At 39.5% G+C, this 17316-nt stretch overlaps 1 protein-coding gene across 1 annotated transcript; it reads left to right on the top strand.

Annotated features, from left to right (window-relative positions):
* Positions 1–1112: 1112 nt before the first annotated feature.
* On the top strand, positions 1113–15352 carry LOC122556351 (extracellular calcium-sensing receptor-like). The gene is made up of 6 exons (XM_043702984.2): positions 1113–1321; positions 1820–2111; positions 5420–6229; positions 9333–9560; positions 13651–13774; positions 14439–15352. Exons 1-6 carry the CDS (start codon positions 1113–1115, stop codon positions 15350–15352), a joined length of 2577 nt encoding a protein of 858 aa, XP_043558919.2.
* Positions 15353–17316: the final 1964 nt, after the last annotated feature.

The raw sequence follows: 17316 nt of genomic DNA, 5'->3' as shown, positions 1-17316 counted from the left end.
GCACCTCCATTCATCTAAAAGAGTCATAGAATGGAACAATGCAAGCTGACCCATCATTCGTGTCTGTGCACCATTATTAGACCTGTTGCTTTTGTCTTTTCCTATTATCATTGTTTTCCTTCTTTCAAGTGTTCATCGAGTTGTCTTTTAAAAATTGCCATTGAATCTGCTTAAACCAAACTTTCAGGCAGCACCTTTCAGATCATAACAACTCACTGTATAAAAAAACCTTTCATCTCAGACTGAAGCATTCTCAAATTGTCTGATGTATGTGTTTTTAAGATGGGGTGCCATCTGCAAATGAAAGCAGCTTCTCCTTCTTTACTCTAAAAACATCCTTCACAATTATGAACCTTTATTGAATTTCCTGTGAGCCTTCTCTGAACTTTGAAAAACAAACCAAACCATTGTAACCTTTCCATATTATTAAGTTCCTCTCTCTTACTGCCATTTTAGCAAACCTTCTATATGCCTGCACAATAACATCTCTGCATCAACACCAAGTCTTTTACTTTCCTATGAACAACAAATGAAACAGAATATGCCATTTGGTGTCACCAGATTTGCGTTATTTCTAAAGATGAATTTCATTTCAAGCATCTTGACCACCACAACAATCGCCATTTCTAGATTCAATTTATCATAAGTGTTTGCAGAGAAACTGAAAATTGTTTACCACTATCTGATGTAGAGGTCACAGTGCTACAGCTTAGTCAAAACAAATATGCATCATTTAAAATCAGGAGAAAAGAGTTTCCTAAACAATTGACTAGATTTGCAGAACATTGTTGAAAATTAATTAGATTCAGTCCAAAATTATTTCTCAAAACTGATTATTTGACAATATTAGATCTGCTTTAATTGGTTTTCTGCATGTGTATCCCAGGTGAGAACCTTGATTCAGACACCAGACTGTGGATGTTTGATACACCCTCACCTTTCAAGGATTGCTGTAAACTAAAAACATATTTCTTTTGGGATTTCTAGCGAATTTTGCAGCATAATTAAATTGGGTGATCAACCTTGTAGACTTCATCAAACTTTATAAAAGGCACATTAATCTCTTTTGCACACTGTAACAAATGACCTCTGGTGCCTTGTTACACATTATAATGTATTACTCGTTTATCTGGGTGGTTTGTATTGTCATCCCTTTACTGGGAGCAGATGAATCAATGTGTAAGCGTTCCGGTGAGTTTTATTTGCCAGGTCTCTATGAAGGTGGAGACATCATTATTGGAGGAGTATTTCCCATCTATAATAAAGAATTGAAAATAAGTAAGTCTTTTACAACTCATCCACCACCTTCAGAGTGTGCCAGGTGAGATTGTGTTTAAACTCTCTGGTTAATTTAGAAGTTCAGAATTGAGTTCATTAAAGCAGTTAATAAATGTCTTGTTAACTTTGAATATTAATCTTTGTGTTGTTTAACTGTAATATGTATTTGCAATCTGTTTCATTCATTTGCATTCTCAAATTCACTGGGAGTCACCAGACAGTAGAATCCAGATTATGATCCAGAAATTGTTAAATTTTAGAAAGTTTTAACGTTATCAGGTTAATTTGTGCACATGTACTATACCAATGTGATTGTTTAGATATCATGTTCAACTTGAAGTATCTCAATGTTGAGAGTCATTTTAATCTTTTTGCTTTCCTTTTGGAAGTGTCAAAGTCTCCTTTGGTTTATAAAGTTGCATTAGCTACCTCTGTCATTTGTGTTCTACCATTTCCTTCAGTGTTACTACTGTCAATTCAAATTGTGTAAAGTTTAATGCAATAAAATTTATGGGCACATTTTATCACTGTTATCCTGCAGTTTTGATCTCAGAGCATTTCGCTGGACACTGGTCATGATTTTCGCAATAAAGGAGATTAATCAGGATTCAAAGATACTTCCAAATATCACACTAGGCTATCGAATTCATGATTCCTGTGCTTCACCATCTCAGGCTCTCAAAGCAGCCCTGACACTGGTAAATGGACAAGAAAAAAATATTCCAGAATTTAATTGCAAGGGAGGTTCTTCTATTGCAGCCATCATTGGAGAGTCCGGATCATCACAGTCGATAACCATAGCAAGGGCAGTCGCATCGTTTGGTATTTCAATGGTAAGGCAATTCAATAAAAGCAGTTTTTGCAAACAGAACAGATTATTAATGGCCTTGGTTTCAGTCTTGACTAACAGAAATCCATCAATCTTGGTTTTAAATTTTTTGATTCCACTCCCCACGCCCCCGAACCCCCTCTTCCCCTCCCCCCCCCCCCATCTTTTTGGTAAAGAATTCCAGAATCTCACTTGCAATTATCAAAAATGTGCATTCTGAGAATGTCATGAATTGTCTAAATCTCATTTTGAAATTTCCCACTATGCCTGTTAGTTTTCTCCCACCTCCCCAAACTCCTGCACCCTTCTTCTGGACTCTGGCACGAAAAGATCTAGTCAAACAAATCTGAATGGTTACGCAACTAATTTGCATTATTATCAAAAGTAGGTAATGAGAAACTGGCAAGGTGGCTGATTACCAACAGAAGCATATTTCAAGTAATTGACAAGAGGATGAGGTAGCAGGTGGGAGGTTTATATTTTTATGCAGAATTTTATGAGCTGGTATACATTGCTTGGAACATGGTGGTAGCAGCTGGAATGGTGAAAGGTTTGGGAACTAAATTCTAGAGCTTTAGCTGCATGCAAAGGGAATTGGGGATGTGCAAAAAGAGCATGAAGATTTGAAATGTTTTAGTCTGAATCTGGAAACAGAGAATAATAAGCACATTCAGAGATTTGAAAACAAAGCTGAGGGTGTTAAAAGTGAGGCACTAACAGATTACAAACGCGGGGCAATGGTGAAGAGTTCTGTGCAAGTTTGGAATTGGGCAGCAGAATATTGGATTTCAATCTGCAGGATGGAAGATCAGAGACCGTGAAAATTCAAAACTCAAGGTAACAATTGAAACAGCATCAGCAGCAGAGTAGCTGGGGCACGGAACACAGTTGTGTAATGACATAAAAGGGAAAAGTAGGTGATGTGGGTGGAATAATGGATATGTGTTCAGAACTTCACTCTGATGTCAAATATGATACATGTTGTCAGGTTGGGCTCAAAGAGTTGCTTGGGAAATGATGGAGTCATTAGCTGGGTAAGAAATTTATAATGGTGGCCAAAGACAATGACTTCTGCCTTTCTGGTACTTGGTTGGTGGTAATTTCTACTTACCTTTAGTGGTTATTGGGTAATCAGCAGTAAATCATTGCAGGGATCAAGCAACATAATGACACATTAGGACAGACCAGAATATAAGTGGGACCTGATATGATTCTGGATGATATTGCTAAAGGGTGTGATGTAGATAATCATCAGTAGGAGACAAGGACTTCAGATGTAACATGTGAAACATAGATGTAGGTTTGCTCGCTGAGCTGGGAGCTTCATTTTCAGATGTTTTGGCACCATACTAGGTAATATCTTCAGTGAGACTCCAGATGAAGCATCTGAAACATGTTTGAAACATCTGGAAAAGACATCATTGCAAATGATTCTCTGACTATCACCTGATGTATTAAAAAAATTGCATCAGGCTAGGATTGCTCCCACCAGATTGGATGATAGAAGAGACGTGATGGAGGAGGATAATTTGAGTAGCTGTGTCAGAAGTTATAGATAGGTTGAGTAAAGTGAGGAGGGATGACTTATCAAAGTCACAATTACGTAGGTTGAAATTTCAAACTTTGACAAGAATAATTCCACAAGTGGGGCAGGCGCTGAAACAGGTGCTTACACATACAATTTGGCTCAGTCTCAAACTTTGGACATTAAGAGCAACACGGGCGATGGGGGAGAGCGAGGTGGGAAGATGGGGAGAGTGGGGTGTGGGGAGATAGGGAGAGCTGAGGGCTTACAGGGGAACAGCAGGAGAGTGAGGTGAGGGGAAGGTGGGGAGAGCAGGGGGACAGTGGTATATCAAAGGTAGATTTTTCATGGGGAGGGTGGCGTGGGTGTATATTACACTTTACAAACAGCACTCAAATCAACGATAAAAATGGATGTTGCTGGAAAAACTCAGCAGGTTTGGCAGCATCTGTGAAGAGAAATCAGAATTAACATTTGATGGATTACTCGACCCAAAACATTATTTATGATTTCTCTGCACAAATGTTGGCAGACCTGCTGAGCTTTTCCAATAAGCCCTGTTTTTGTTTCTGATTTGAAGTATCCATAGTTTTTGTTTTCAGGCCTGCTTCCACACTGTAGGGAATCTAATCTAATGACTTTGTTGGTAATCTGTTTCGCATCTGAACATCATAAAGTAAGTACTGCTGTCCCTGGGCTTATGACTTGTGGATGGGCTGGACACAGCAAAGACCGGAACAATGGGTGATGGAGTGCAAGCCCATAAGGGAGAAAGCTCCTAATTTCACATTGATTAGGCCATCAATGGAAAAGCACAGCAGTTCAGGCAGCACCCGAACTGCTGTGCTCTTCCAGCACCACTAATCCAAAATCTGGTTTCCAGCATCTGCAGTCATTGTTTTTATCCATCAATGGAAAAGCCCTAGATTACCAACTTTACACATCAAATTGCATAGAATTCCCACTCCTTCACAAGGGGCCATTTCATTCTTTGTGGATGGAAAACGCCCAAACAAAACCAAAATAACCAGTGATAAATAATTAAAACATTGCCATGACTTCGGTTGTCAGAATGGTAACTTTGACTAGAGGTGGCATGGTGGTTAAATGGTTTGCAGTGGTGCCTCATAGTGCCAGGGATTCAGATCCAACTTTGTGCGACTGTCCATGTGGAGGTTGCATGTTCTCCTCATGTGTGTAGGGGGTTTCCTTCCACGTCTAAAGATGTGCATGTCAAGTGAATTGGTCATGCTAAATTTCCCCTGTAGTGTCCAGGTGTTGGTGAGTTTGTCAAGGTAAAAATGGCATGTGGGGTTACTGGGAGGATGGATCTGGATTGGATGCTCTTTGGAGGGTCGATTACTTTTTGATGGGCCGAATGGTCTCTTGCTGCAGTGTAGGGATTATGACTCTTATTTAGGGAAGTACTTATCTCTTGATCTCAGTTCCATTCAGAAGCAGGTTGTGATTTCCCTTGAATCAAATGCATTTTGTTATTGGTATCTGCAAACGTAACCTTATCCATCATATTTAACAAAATTGTTGGTCATTCGTCTCAACTATCAATATTTAGGCTTCACCCAAATTTCTTTCCCCCTTGCTTCATCTGGTCGATACAAACACCTGCTAGCCTTATGTACTGATCTAATTTCCCACTAAATAAATCAATGCTTTTCCCCTCAGCTACCTCACCTTGTAACATGTTCCACCCTATCAGTCATATCACGAATAAGGCTATCTATCTTAATATGGAGAGTTTATTGTTATTTTTATTCAAATCATTGCAGGTCAGCTATTTCTCTACCTGTGCGTGTCTAAGCAACAAACAAGAATTCCCTACGTTTTTCAGGACTGTGCCAAGCGATTTGTTTCAGGCCAAGGCTTTAGCTCAGTTTGTGGAACATTTCGGTTGGACCTGGATCGGGACCATTGGAGGGGACAATGAGTACGGTCGGTATGGAATCCAAGCGTTCAGCGAGCTCGTCCAGCGAGCTGGAGTCTGTATCGCTTTCTCAGAAACGATTCTCAGAACATATTCCAAAGAAAGAATACTCAAGATTGTAGGCACCATAAAAATGTCGACTGCAAAGGTTATCTTGGCTTTTGCTTCCGAAGGTGACCTTTACCCGTTGCTGAAAGAAGTTGTCCGTCAAAATATCACTGGCATTCAGTGGGTAGCCAGTGAAGCATGGATTACAGCGGCACGACCTTCAACAAAGGGTAATTTCAAGTCTCTCGGTGGAACAATTGGATTTGCAAGTCGCAAAATGGCAATCCCAAAGTTTAAAGACTTTCTTCTGAGTCTACGCCCTTCAATACATTCCACCAACGATTTTGTGAATGTTTTCTGGGAAACGATATTTGGTTGCACGTTTAACAGAAACAGCTCCGTCTTCCGCACCAAGAAATGCACTGGACGTGAAAAATTACAAAAGGTGAAGAACTCTTTCTTTGATGTAACTCAGTTGAGAGTTTCCTATAATGTCTACAAAGCAGTTTATGCCATAGCTCATGCACTCCACAGTTTGCTATTTTGTGAAGATGAACTACTGGGAGCCTATCTTTGCGCTAATGTTTCCAATATCGAACCATGGCAGGTAAGAGGAATGAATGTTATATCAAACACTGATTTGGAGATGCCGGTGTTAGACTGGGCTGTACAAAGTTAAAAATCACACAATACCAGATTATAGTCCAATAGGTTTAATTGGAAGCACTAGCTTTCTGAGCGCTGCTCCTCCACTACCACCTGATGAAGGAGCGGCGCTCGGAAAGCTAGTGCTTCCAATTAAACCTGTTAGACTATATCCTGGTGTTGTGTGATTTTTAACTTTGTATCAAACACTGTAATGTAATGTCTATCTTAAATATGCAGATCCATAAACCGTACAAGTTGACTTGCATCGTTAGAGTGATGCATTGCAAATTATAATTAAAAAATATTTTATCTCAACGTTTACAAATAAGTAAGTTCACTTGTCAATGTCTGGGCACTATAAAAGAAAATGGATCCAAACTATTACCATTCTATTCCGTTAACTTTGGAGAGCTGAAACATTAATATCTGGCTAGTGCTGCTTTAAATGATCTGGCAGCTCGGTGCTAGCATTTTGTTGACAACTCAGAGATTATGAAGATGTAAGAATTGACCCTAATTTTCTATGCAGTGTACGGGGATAGGAATGAGCTCTGTTCAAATCTAAATTTTGGCAAAATGCTATGGATCATAGAGTCCCTACAGTGTGGAAACAGGCCCTTTGGACCAACATGTCCACACCGACGCTTCGATGAGTAACCCAGCCCCTACCCTAGTACTCTACATTTACAACCTTACCTACACATCCCTGAACACTATGGACAATCTACCTAACCTGACATCTTTGGATTGTGGGAGGAAACTGGATCACCTGGAAGAAACCCACGCAGACATGGGGAGAATATCCAAATTTCGCACAGACAGTTGCCCGAAGATGGAATCGAACAAAGGTCTCTGGTGCTGTGAGGCCCTCATGATACACCAGACTCAAACCGATGATTCTGCTTCTCTCTCCATGGGTGCTGCCAGACCTGCTGAGTTTCTCCAGCATTCGCTCTATTTGTTTCTGCTGGGATTGCATCTCTTTCAATTTTTTTTTAATGAAAGCACACAGACATATCCACTAGTGAATAGTTGATTAATCTACTGAAGAGTGAGCAACAATATGGTAAACAGAAACCTGCTCAAGTTAAAGCTTTTGGTTACCAGAGAAAATATAAATGACCCCAGGTGGGCAGGGGTGAAGGGCAATAAGATTCCAGTTGAAAATTTGCACTTACAGTGGCTTTCATCACAGAAATCTAGTTTTGATTCTGTGTTCAGACACCTAGGCAGGGAGAAACAATGCCTAAATTTGTGAAAAAAAAATGTTTCTAAGCTCTGCAGTTCTTTCCCTAAGTCTGTTTGTTTTTCTACCTCCATTTGCACATTTAAGACATCCCTGTAAACCAGACTGTTTTGGTCAGAAATCTATTAACTCCTTACATAATTGTGTTAAATTTTGGATGTTAGCAAAGCCTTCAACGAGGTTCTACATGATATACTGGTTAGTAAAGTTAGATCACATGGGATCCAGGGACAGCTTGCCAACTGGACACAAAATTGGCTGATGGTAGGAGACAGAGGGTTGTGGTGGAGGGTTGTTCTTCAGATTGGAGGCCTGTGACCAGTGGTGTTCCGCAAGGATTTGTTCGAGGTACACTTTTATTTGTCATTTATATATTGGATGAGAATATAGCAATCATGATTAGAACATAAAACATAGAAAAGTACAGCACGGAACAGGCCCTTTGGCCCACTATGTTGTGCCAAGGGTTAATCCTAATGTAAAGTAAAATAATTTAATCTATGCATCCCTCAACTTACTGCTACCCATTAGTAGGTTTGTGGATGACTCCAAAATTGGTTGTACATAGAACATAGAACAGTAGAACATAGCACAGGGCCTTCGGCCCACAATGTTGTGCCAAGCATTTATCTTAATCTAAGATCAACCTAACCTACATACCCCTTAATTTACTGCCGTTCATATGCTTGTCCAGCAGTTGCTTAAATGTCCCTAATGTCTCTGACTCTACGATCACTGCTGGAAGTGCATTCCATGTGCCCACCACTCTCTGCGTAAAGAACCTACCTCTGATACCTCCCATATACCTTCCTATCAACTTAAAATTATGGCACAGTAGAAAGTGAAGAAGGTTTTTTGAGAGTACAACAGGATCTTGAACAGTTGGGCCGCTGGGCTGACAAGTGGCCGATGAAGTTTAATTTCGATAATGTGAGGTTTTGTGTTTTGATAAAACAGAAAAACCGAGGGATTCTCATCCATTGTTCCTTGAAACTGGCATCACAGGTTGACACTGTGGTGAAAAAGGGTGCCTTTATTAGTCAAAGCATTGAATATAGGAGTTGGAACATCATGTTGAGGCTGTACAGGACATTGGTGAGACCACGTTTGGAGTTCTGCCTACAGTTTTGGTTGCCAAATTGGCAAGGATGCAGAAAAGATTTACGACAAAGTTAATGGGACTAGACAATTTGAGTTACACTGAAAGGCTGGATAGGCGAGGACTTTTATCCCTGGAGCATAGAAGGTTAAAGGGTGAACTTGGAGACGGTTTTAAAATCAGGACAGAAATAGATAAGGTGAATAGTAAAAATCCTTTTCCTAGAGTAGGGGAGTTCAAAACCAGAGGGCATACATTTAAGGTGAGAGGGAAAGCTTCAAAAGGGATCTTAAAAGGCACAACCATTTGCACAAAGAATGTTTCGTATGTGGAATGAACTGCCAGCTAAAGTGGTAGAGGCAGGTACAGAAACAACATTTAAAAGACTTTTGGAGATGTACATGAATAGGAAAGGTTTAGAGGCATGTGGGCCAAATACAGGCAAATGGGACTAGTATGGTTTGGGAAACCTGGTTGGCATGGATGAGTTGGACCAATGGGTATGTTTCCATGCTGTGTGACTCTATGACGCTATGAATTATTCTGTGAGGCATTTTGGGAAAGGTGCTATGTACATGCAAATTATTGTTGCCACTGTTATAGGCACTTTTTAAAGCTACAAGTGGATTATGTTAGTTCAGTAGACTAATGAACACATTACCATGTCCATGAATTATTTTGAGTAACTAAACATTCCGTTCTAATTACTCCTCTAAGCTATTTCAGCATTTAAAAGAAGTAAGATTTACCAACCGCTTTGACGAACACATATATTTTGATTCAAATGGAGATCCCACTGCATCATATGATATTATAAACTGGCAGATGAAGCAGAATGGTTTGGTTGAACATGTAACAGTTGGCTATTTTGATGCATCTGCAGCAACTGGAAATAAGTTTATGATAAATGAAGATAGTATTATATGGCATGGGAACAAAACAAAGGTAAGATCAATGCTTCTTTGTTCAATGAATTGTTTTGTTATTAGTGGAAGGAGCTAGATCATTCACAGATGATATCATAAAACTATTTCTTCATATCAAAGGTAATGGAAATCAAAATAATTTACCCAAACAGGAAACCATTTGAGCCATTGCATTTGTGTTGTTTCTTTGAAAAGTTGCCCATTTAGTTCCCCTCCTCTGTTCATCTCCTCCACAGTATAATGACCTTCTTTCAAGTATGTGTCTAGCTCCTTTTTGAAAACTGTTGCTGAATTTGCTTCCAAAGTCTAATATCTGAAATTGGGCATCCACAAGATGCTGTGGGCCATCAACAGCAGCAGCAGAATTGTGTTGATTGAAATCAATAACCTTAAAACAGTGCATGTTCCTCATGGTATCATTATGAACAAACTAAGGAATTAACCCTGATCCATTTAGTAGTGCAGGATAGCAAGCCAGGAATAGCAATGCTTGGCTATGAACCATGACAGGTGTCATATCTCAGTGGGAGAACATTTTGGTGATCGTGATCATAACTCCATGACCTTTACTATACTCATGGAGAGGCATAGAAGCAGATGGTATGGAAAAGTAAAGAATTGGGGGAGGGGGAATTACAATCCTATGGGCAGGAACTGGGGCACTTAAATTGGGAACATATGTTCTCAGGAAAATGCACAAGAGAAATGTGGAGGTTATTCAGGAAGAACCTGCTGATAGTGTTGGACAAGTTTGTCCCACTGAGGTAAGAAAAGGATGGTAAGTTGAAAGAACCTTGGGTGACAAGGGATGTGGAACATCTAGTCAAGAGGAAGAAGGAAGTTTATTTAAGGTAAGGAGACAAGGATCAGAAAGGGCTTTACAGGGTTACAAAGTAGCCAGGAAGGAACTGAAGAATGGACATAGGAGAGCTAGAAGGGGGCATGATAAAGCTTTAGTGGGTAGATTTAAGGAAAGCCCTAAGGTGTTCTACACTTATGTGAGGAACAAGAAGATAGCCAGAGAGTATGGCCAGTCAGGGATAGTGGAGGGAACTTGCGCCTGGAGTCAGAAGAAGTAGGGCAGCTTCTTAATGAATACTCTGCTTCAGTATTCACAATTGAGAGGGACATTGACATTTCTGAGGACAGCATGAAACAGACTGATATACTAGAACAGATTGGTGTTAGGAAGGAGGATGCACTAAAAGTTGTGAAAAAGATAGGATAGATAAATCCGCTGGACCGGATGGGATATATCCTAGGTTTGGCAATGATGTTTGTATCCTTACTCTCCACTTGAGTAGTACCAGATGATTGGAGGTTGGCCAATGTTATTCCCTTGTTCAAGAAAGGAAGTAGGGATAATCCTGGGAATTACAGACCAGTCAGTCTTACATCAGTGGTAGGCAAAGTATTGGAGAGGATTCTGAGAGACAGGATTTATGTTTACTTGGAAAACCATAGTTTAATTCGAGATAGTCAGCATAGCTTTGTGAGGGGTTGGTCATGCCTCACAAATCTTATTGAATTCTTTGAGGATGTGACAAGAGTAGAGCAGTAGATGTGGTGTACATGGATATTAGCAAGGCATTTGATGAGGTTCCCATGGTAGGCTCATTCAGAAAGTAAAGAGGCAAGGGATACAGGGAAACCTGTCTGTCTGGACACAGAATTGGCTGGCCCATGGAAGACAGAGGGTTGTGGTAGATGAAAAGTATTCAGCCTGGAGTTCAGTGACCAGTGATGTTCCTCAGGGATCAGTTCTGGGACATCTGCTCTTTGTGATTTTTATAAATGACTTGGATGAGGAAGTGGAAGGGTGGGTTAGTAAGTTTTCCAATGATGCAAAAGTTGGTGGAGTTGTGGATGGTGTAGAGGGCTGTTATAGGTTGCAATGAGACATTGATAGGGTGCAGAACTGGGCTGATAGGTGGCAGGTAGATTTCAACCTGGAAAAGTATGAAGTCATCCATTTTGGAAGGTCAAATTTAATTCAGAACACAGGCTTAAAGGCAGGATTCTTGGCAGTGTGGAGGAATAGAGGGATCCCTCAAAGCTGCCACCTAGGTTGATAGGATTGTTAAGAAGGCATACGTTGTGTTGGCTTTCATTAGCAGGGTAATCGAGTTTAAGAGCTGCGAAGTTATGCTGCAGCTCTATAGAATCCTGATCAGACCACACTTGGAATATTGTGTTCAGTTCTGGTTGCCTCTTTCTAGGAAAGATGTGGGAGCTTTAGAGAGGGTGCAGAGGAGATTTACCAGGTTGCTGCCTGGATTGAAGGGCATGTCATATGAAGAAAGGTTGAGGGAGCGAGGGATTTTCTCATTGGAGTGAAGAAAGATGAGGGGTGACTTGATTGAGATGTACAAGATGTTGAGGGGCATAAATTGATGGATAGAAAGAGACTTTTTTCTCATGGCAGAAATGTCTATTAAGAGGGGACATAATTTTGAGATAGCTTGAGGAAGGTTTAGGGGAGAAGTCAGAGGTAGGTTCTTTACTCACAGAGTGGTGGATGTGTTGAATGCACTGCCAGCAGTGATAGTAGAGTTAGATACATTAGGGACATTCAAGTGACTGTTGGATAGGCACATGGAAGTTAGTACAATGTAGGGTATGTAGATTAGTCTGATCTTAGAATAGGATGGCAGAACATTGAGGGCTGAAGGGCCTGTACTCTTCTATGTTCTTTATTCTAAATGAGATGCCAACCTTGTGAAACTGCAACACACAATTACTTTTGTGCCAAACAGCAGAAACAGTGAGTGATTGATAGGTCTTAGAAATTCCCAAACCAATGGATCAGATCATTATTTGGCAATCCTGTCACATTGAAATAACAAAATGAGAAACCTCTACAAATGTTTGCAGTCAAAAATGATGGGGGTGTCTGACACATTAGTTGAAACTTTTGTAGTCATCTTCAGCCAGAAGTGCCAAATGGTTCATTCATCTCTGAGTCTTTCTGATTATGACAGTTGCCTGTCTTCAGAAAATTCGATTCACTCAGTATTAAATCAAGAAACAACTGAGGGCACTGAATATCTGTAGGCAACATTCTGATAGTGATAATGAAGACCCGTTCACAAAGCAGCACAGTTGAAAAGCACCCAATCTACCACCTTAAACAGATATACACTCCACTAGGGGTACAGACTGTGAACCATCACAAAAGTATACTACAGCATGACCTAATGCTTCATATAACTGCAACTTCGACATCTGTGACCTCTGCCATCTACAAGGACACTATAATAGATCCAGTTATACAAAAGCTTCTATCCAAGTCATGTGCCATCCTGACTTTGAAATAAAGAGATTAGGTCGCCATAGTCCCATTCCCTCATTAGAGAGACAATTGGTGGTGAGGGTCCCCATGCCTCAGGAAAGGGACAAGGTTGAAAAGGTGGGAACTTCATGGGTGAGGACCTCAGCTGGTACGAGAATTGAGTCCATGCTGTTGGTGTCATCACAAACTGAGCTACCCAACCTTTAGTTTGAAATATATTAATTTTTCTCATTGTCACACTGTCAAAGTCCTGGAATACCCTTCCAACAGTTCTGTATATTTTCCTGCACGGTATGCACAGTAGAAAATCAAGAGAAGTGCTCATTGTGCCTTTCTCAAGGTAAAGGTGAAAAATAAATACTTTGATGTTTATGGGAGCTTCCAAAAACCTTTTTCATCATGGGCATCTGGAAATGCCACACCACAAAAATAAGTGTCATAAAAAGCCATCTCACTGCTGCCTGGGTCTGTAAACATGTCAATCCCTGCTTCAGAAAAAGGCTAAAATGACATTGATTGTAATCCAAGGCTATCTCTGTATGTTACCCACAATCTATAAATGCACTTCCTTTACAATGTGCTACCTTCATAATTTCATGCCCTACCATTCAGTGAGCTTTCCATTGTGTTGGTACTCACCAATTACTTTAATGCAAGGTCTTGTGTTGGTAGTGGTGCAAAGCCGCACATCCAATGCATCTGGAAGTTAAAGAAGATTCCTTATTTATATTGTATAATATAAATACTACATCACCTTCCCCTTCCAATTACTTTTTATTTTTAAAATATTAATTTTATTTTTGCTTTTGTTATGAAGGTCCCACAGTCTGTATGCAGTGAAAGCTGCCCACCTGGTACAAGAAAGACTGTACAGCACAGACAACATACATGCTGCTTTGACTGCATACCATGTTCTGAAGGTGAAATCACCAATGCAACAGGTCAGCAAATGTCATTTTACCATTTGATGAAAAGATATTTCATTTTTTAAGTAAGTGCCGCATTTTTTACAAGAAAAATGCAGGATAAATATATTAATGTGAAGGGATTAGATAAGGGGAAACTGTTTCCACTGTTAGGAGGGTTAGGACACAGATTAAGGCAATGGCTAAAGAAGTAAACAGAGGAGAGATTGAGAGAATGATCATTTTTACACAGGGAACTGTTTTGATCTGGAATGGACTGCCTGAATAGGCAGATGGATGCAGATTCAACTTTCAAAAGATAGTTGGACGTATGTAATAGTAAAGAAAAATGACGAGAGAGCGGAGAGTGCAATTTACAAAGAGCCGGCACAGGGATAATGGGCTGAGCAGCCTACTTCTGTACTGCAAGGTTTTTTGATTCCAAGAATAACTTAAACTTAAACCTAACTTAAACAAGTTCGTTTAACTTTAAACAACTTAAACAAGTCCAAAGATGTGCAGGTCAGGTGAATTGGCTGTTCTAAAATTACCCATAGTGTTAGGTGCATTAGTTAGAGGGGAATGAGTATGGGTGGATTTCTCTTTGGCGGGTTGGTGTGGACTTGGGCCAAAGGACCTGTTTCCACACTGTAGGGAATCTAATCTAATCAAGTATCTATCACTGATTACATTCTCCTAGATTCACTAGAATGCACGAAATGCCCCCTGGAATACTGGTCAAGCAATGACAGCCAAAGATGTATACTGAAAGAAATTGAGTTTCTCTCCTTTGAAGATACCATGGGAATTATCCTGATGATGGTGGCATTATTTGGAGCATGCATCACTTTGATTATTGCTTCTGCATTTCTTTATTATAAAGATACCCCCATCGTCAAAGCTAACAACTCTGAATTAAGCTTTCTGTTGCTATTTTCATTGGCACTTTGTTTTCTGTGCTCACTTACATTTATTGGTGAGCCATCAGTTTGGTCTTGTGTACTGCGGCACACAGTGTTTGGCATTACGTTTGTCCTTTGCATGTCCTGCATACTAGGGAAAACTATTGTCGTGCTCATGGCATTTAAGTCAACTGTTCCTCAAATGAATAAGATGAAATGGTTTGGGCCTGTGCAACAAAGGGCCATGGTGTGTGCGTGCACTTTCATCCAAATTCTCATATGCATCATCTGGCTTGTTGTTGCTCCCCCTTTCCCAACAAAATATACAAAATATCATAATTCAAAGGTTATTTTGGAATGTAATGTCGGGTCTCCAATAGCCTTCTACTGTGTATTGGGATACATTGGTATTCTAGCATGTGTGTGTTTTATGCTAGCTTTTTTGGCAAGAAAGCTGCCAGGCAATTTCAATGAAGCAAAGTTCATAACTTTTAGTATGCTCATCTTCTGTGCAGTGTGGTTAACATTCATTCCAGCCTATGTAAGCTCTCCTGGCAAATATATAGTTGCAGTTGAAATTTTTGCCATTTTGTCATCTAGCTTTGGTTTACTTTTCTGCATTTTTGGTCCAAAATGCTACATTATCTTATTCAAACCAGAGAAAAATACAAAACAGAATCTGATGAGGAAAATTCCTTCAAAAAGGCTTTAAGGAGTACATAATGAACAGTTCCACAGTGTCTAAAAGCCAAACAGATCCATTATCTTACCATACCCTGTACAACATTCCAAATTATCTGAATATCTTGCTTTATCTGAATATCAAATCACTAACCTTGCTGTGCTGACACATGCTCTACAACATGATGACAAGCCAAAGTTTAAAAAAGGCTTGAAGATTACTTATTGTGAGATTAAATCTAAAAAGAAGAGTGAATTGTGGAACTTAATTTAATAGGCAAAATGATATAATAATATACCGGCATATCAATAGGAGAGGAAGGCTGGAAACGGAATAGGACATGAAGGGAAAGACAAAATAATATCACAAGTACTGGTGGAGAAATGGCAAAAATACTAAATAAGTATGCACTTCAGTATTTGCCAGGAAGAGAGAACCAGGAATCATGATAAAGAATGATGTGATGAGCAGGAACAAAATTATCATCAAAGGCACAGGTATGTAAGAATGTATTAACTGAGGAATCTGCCACATGGCTCTTTGAATGCATTTTTTTCATCACAAATTTAAAGCAAAATACCTATAATTGACCAAAGTGGGATGGAAAACATAAAGTAATAATATTAGATTACCTTCTGTCTTACTGAGTTTTTGCAGAGCCTAGCACTGCCAAACATCCCTGAAATTTTCATACTTGATCAGCTGACTGGTGAATTAGCTCTTTGCTGTTGGGAGAGCAACAATAATGCTATGATGGACCTTAGAATTTCTGGATCTGCAGGGGTAGATCACCAGGATTTCCCACTCCTGATTCCTATCCTTGGACTGTTCCTGAATGTCTTTTGAGGGTAAAGCCAACGTTGGGGTGATGCCCTTCCCAACAATCAAATAGATCCATTGAGTCAAGTGTTACCTGTGCCCATAAAAAAACATCATTTAATTAATACCTTCTGAAGAGAAACCTGTACAAAAGTATTGTTGAAAAAAATAAGAAAAGAAATCAAGAACAGGAAGTAAGCAATAGGTCAAGATGAGGTCTCATAAAGCTACTGTAAATGTGAAGAGAGAGCTGTACATGTGGAACAGCTAACTCAATATCAGTGCAGTGGTGTTAACAGCTTTGTAAGCAGCTGAATCACTTGGAACTAACAGTACAATACTCAACTCAAGTGACTGAACCATGGCACATAAACACAATTGATTTCTGATCAATAAGAGGAAGTTACTCACTACAGAAATGTGGTGGGCAATTGTTCCTGTCAGAAATGGGCATTGGGAATATCAGATTGGCAAACTGCTTCCAGTTCTTCAGAGTCACAAACCTGGAAGTATTTTTCAGTGGTGACCAGTTATTTTTCATTGCAAGGGTCTCAATTTTACGAAAAGATTGACACCTTAGGGCACCTTTGCATCTCAAAGTGGTCAACTTCATTGTGCACAGAATTCATTTGCAGAGCTAAGGAAATCCCTAACCTGAAAGTCTTGACACCTTTATATTAAAGCACATGAAATCAGTGGTATTAGGGGAAAAAAAGAAGTTTAATCTTGACCAAGGAACTAGTCAAAGACTTGAAACATGAAATAGATATAATTGCAACCAAGTAAAGCATTAAAAGCTCTTCCAAATAACTACAAGTTACCAGAACTGGAATGTGCCACATCACCAAACATTTCATGGCTTAGTTAGTTGAATTTTGATATCCCACTAAAATTAGTACTAATTCTCACGATACTTCATGCTGGTAACATTGATTATTATAAATAATATTGTATCATATGGTTTTTAATTGTCCTTTAAAATATTTAGTCAATAGATGAATTATAATGGTGGCATAACTAACAGAATTGTAATGGTATTGTTGAACATTAAAGCAAAACTAATATTTTCAACTGCTAATCAATAATTACAAATAATGCCGTGAACACTGTTTGCATTAGATAATGTGGGGTTTTGTGGATATTCAATTCTTGGTGACAGAAATCATGTGCATTTT

The sequence above is a fragment of the Chiloscyllium plagiosum genome, unplaced genomic scaffold, assembly GCF_037043375.1.
Source record: "Chiloscyllium plagiosum isolate Xiang-an unplaced genomic scaffold, Cpla_swu_hap1 HiC_scaffold_13, whole genome shotgun sequence".
NCBI lineage: Eukaryota > Metazoa > Chordata > Chondrichthyes > Orectolobiformes > Hemiscylliidae > Chiloscyllium > Chiloscyllium plagiosum.
This window is presented reverse-complemented; position numbering and strand designations above follow the sequence as displayed.

Coding starts and splice junctions, on each gene's coding strand:
- LOC122556351 (XM_043702984.2), top strand. CDS start 1,113: ATGTATTACTCGTTTATCTGGGTGGTTTGTATTGTCATCCCTTTACTG. Junction 1,322..1,819: donor CCACCTTCAGAGTGTGCCAG/GTGAGATTGTGT, acceptor GTTATCCTGCAG/TTTTGATCTCAGAGCATTTC. Junction 6,230..9,332: donor CCAATATCGAACCATGGCAG/GTAAGAGGAATG, acceptor TACTCCTCTAAG/CTATTTCAGCATTTAAAAGA.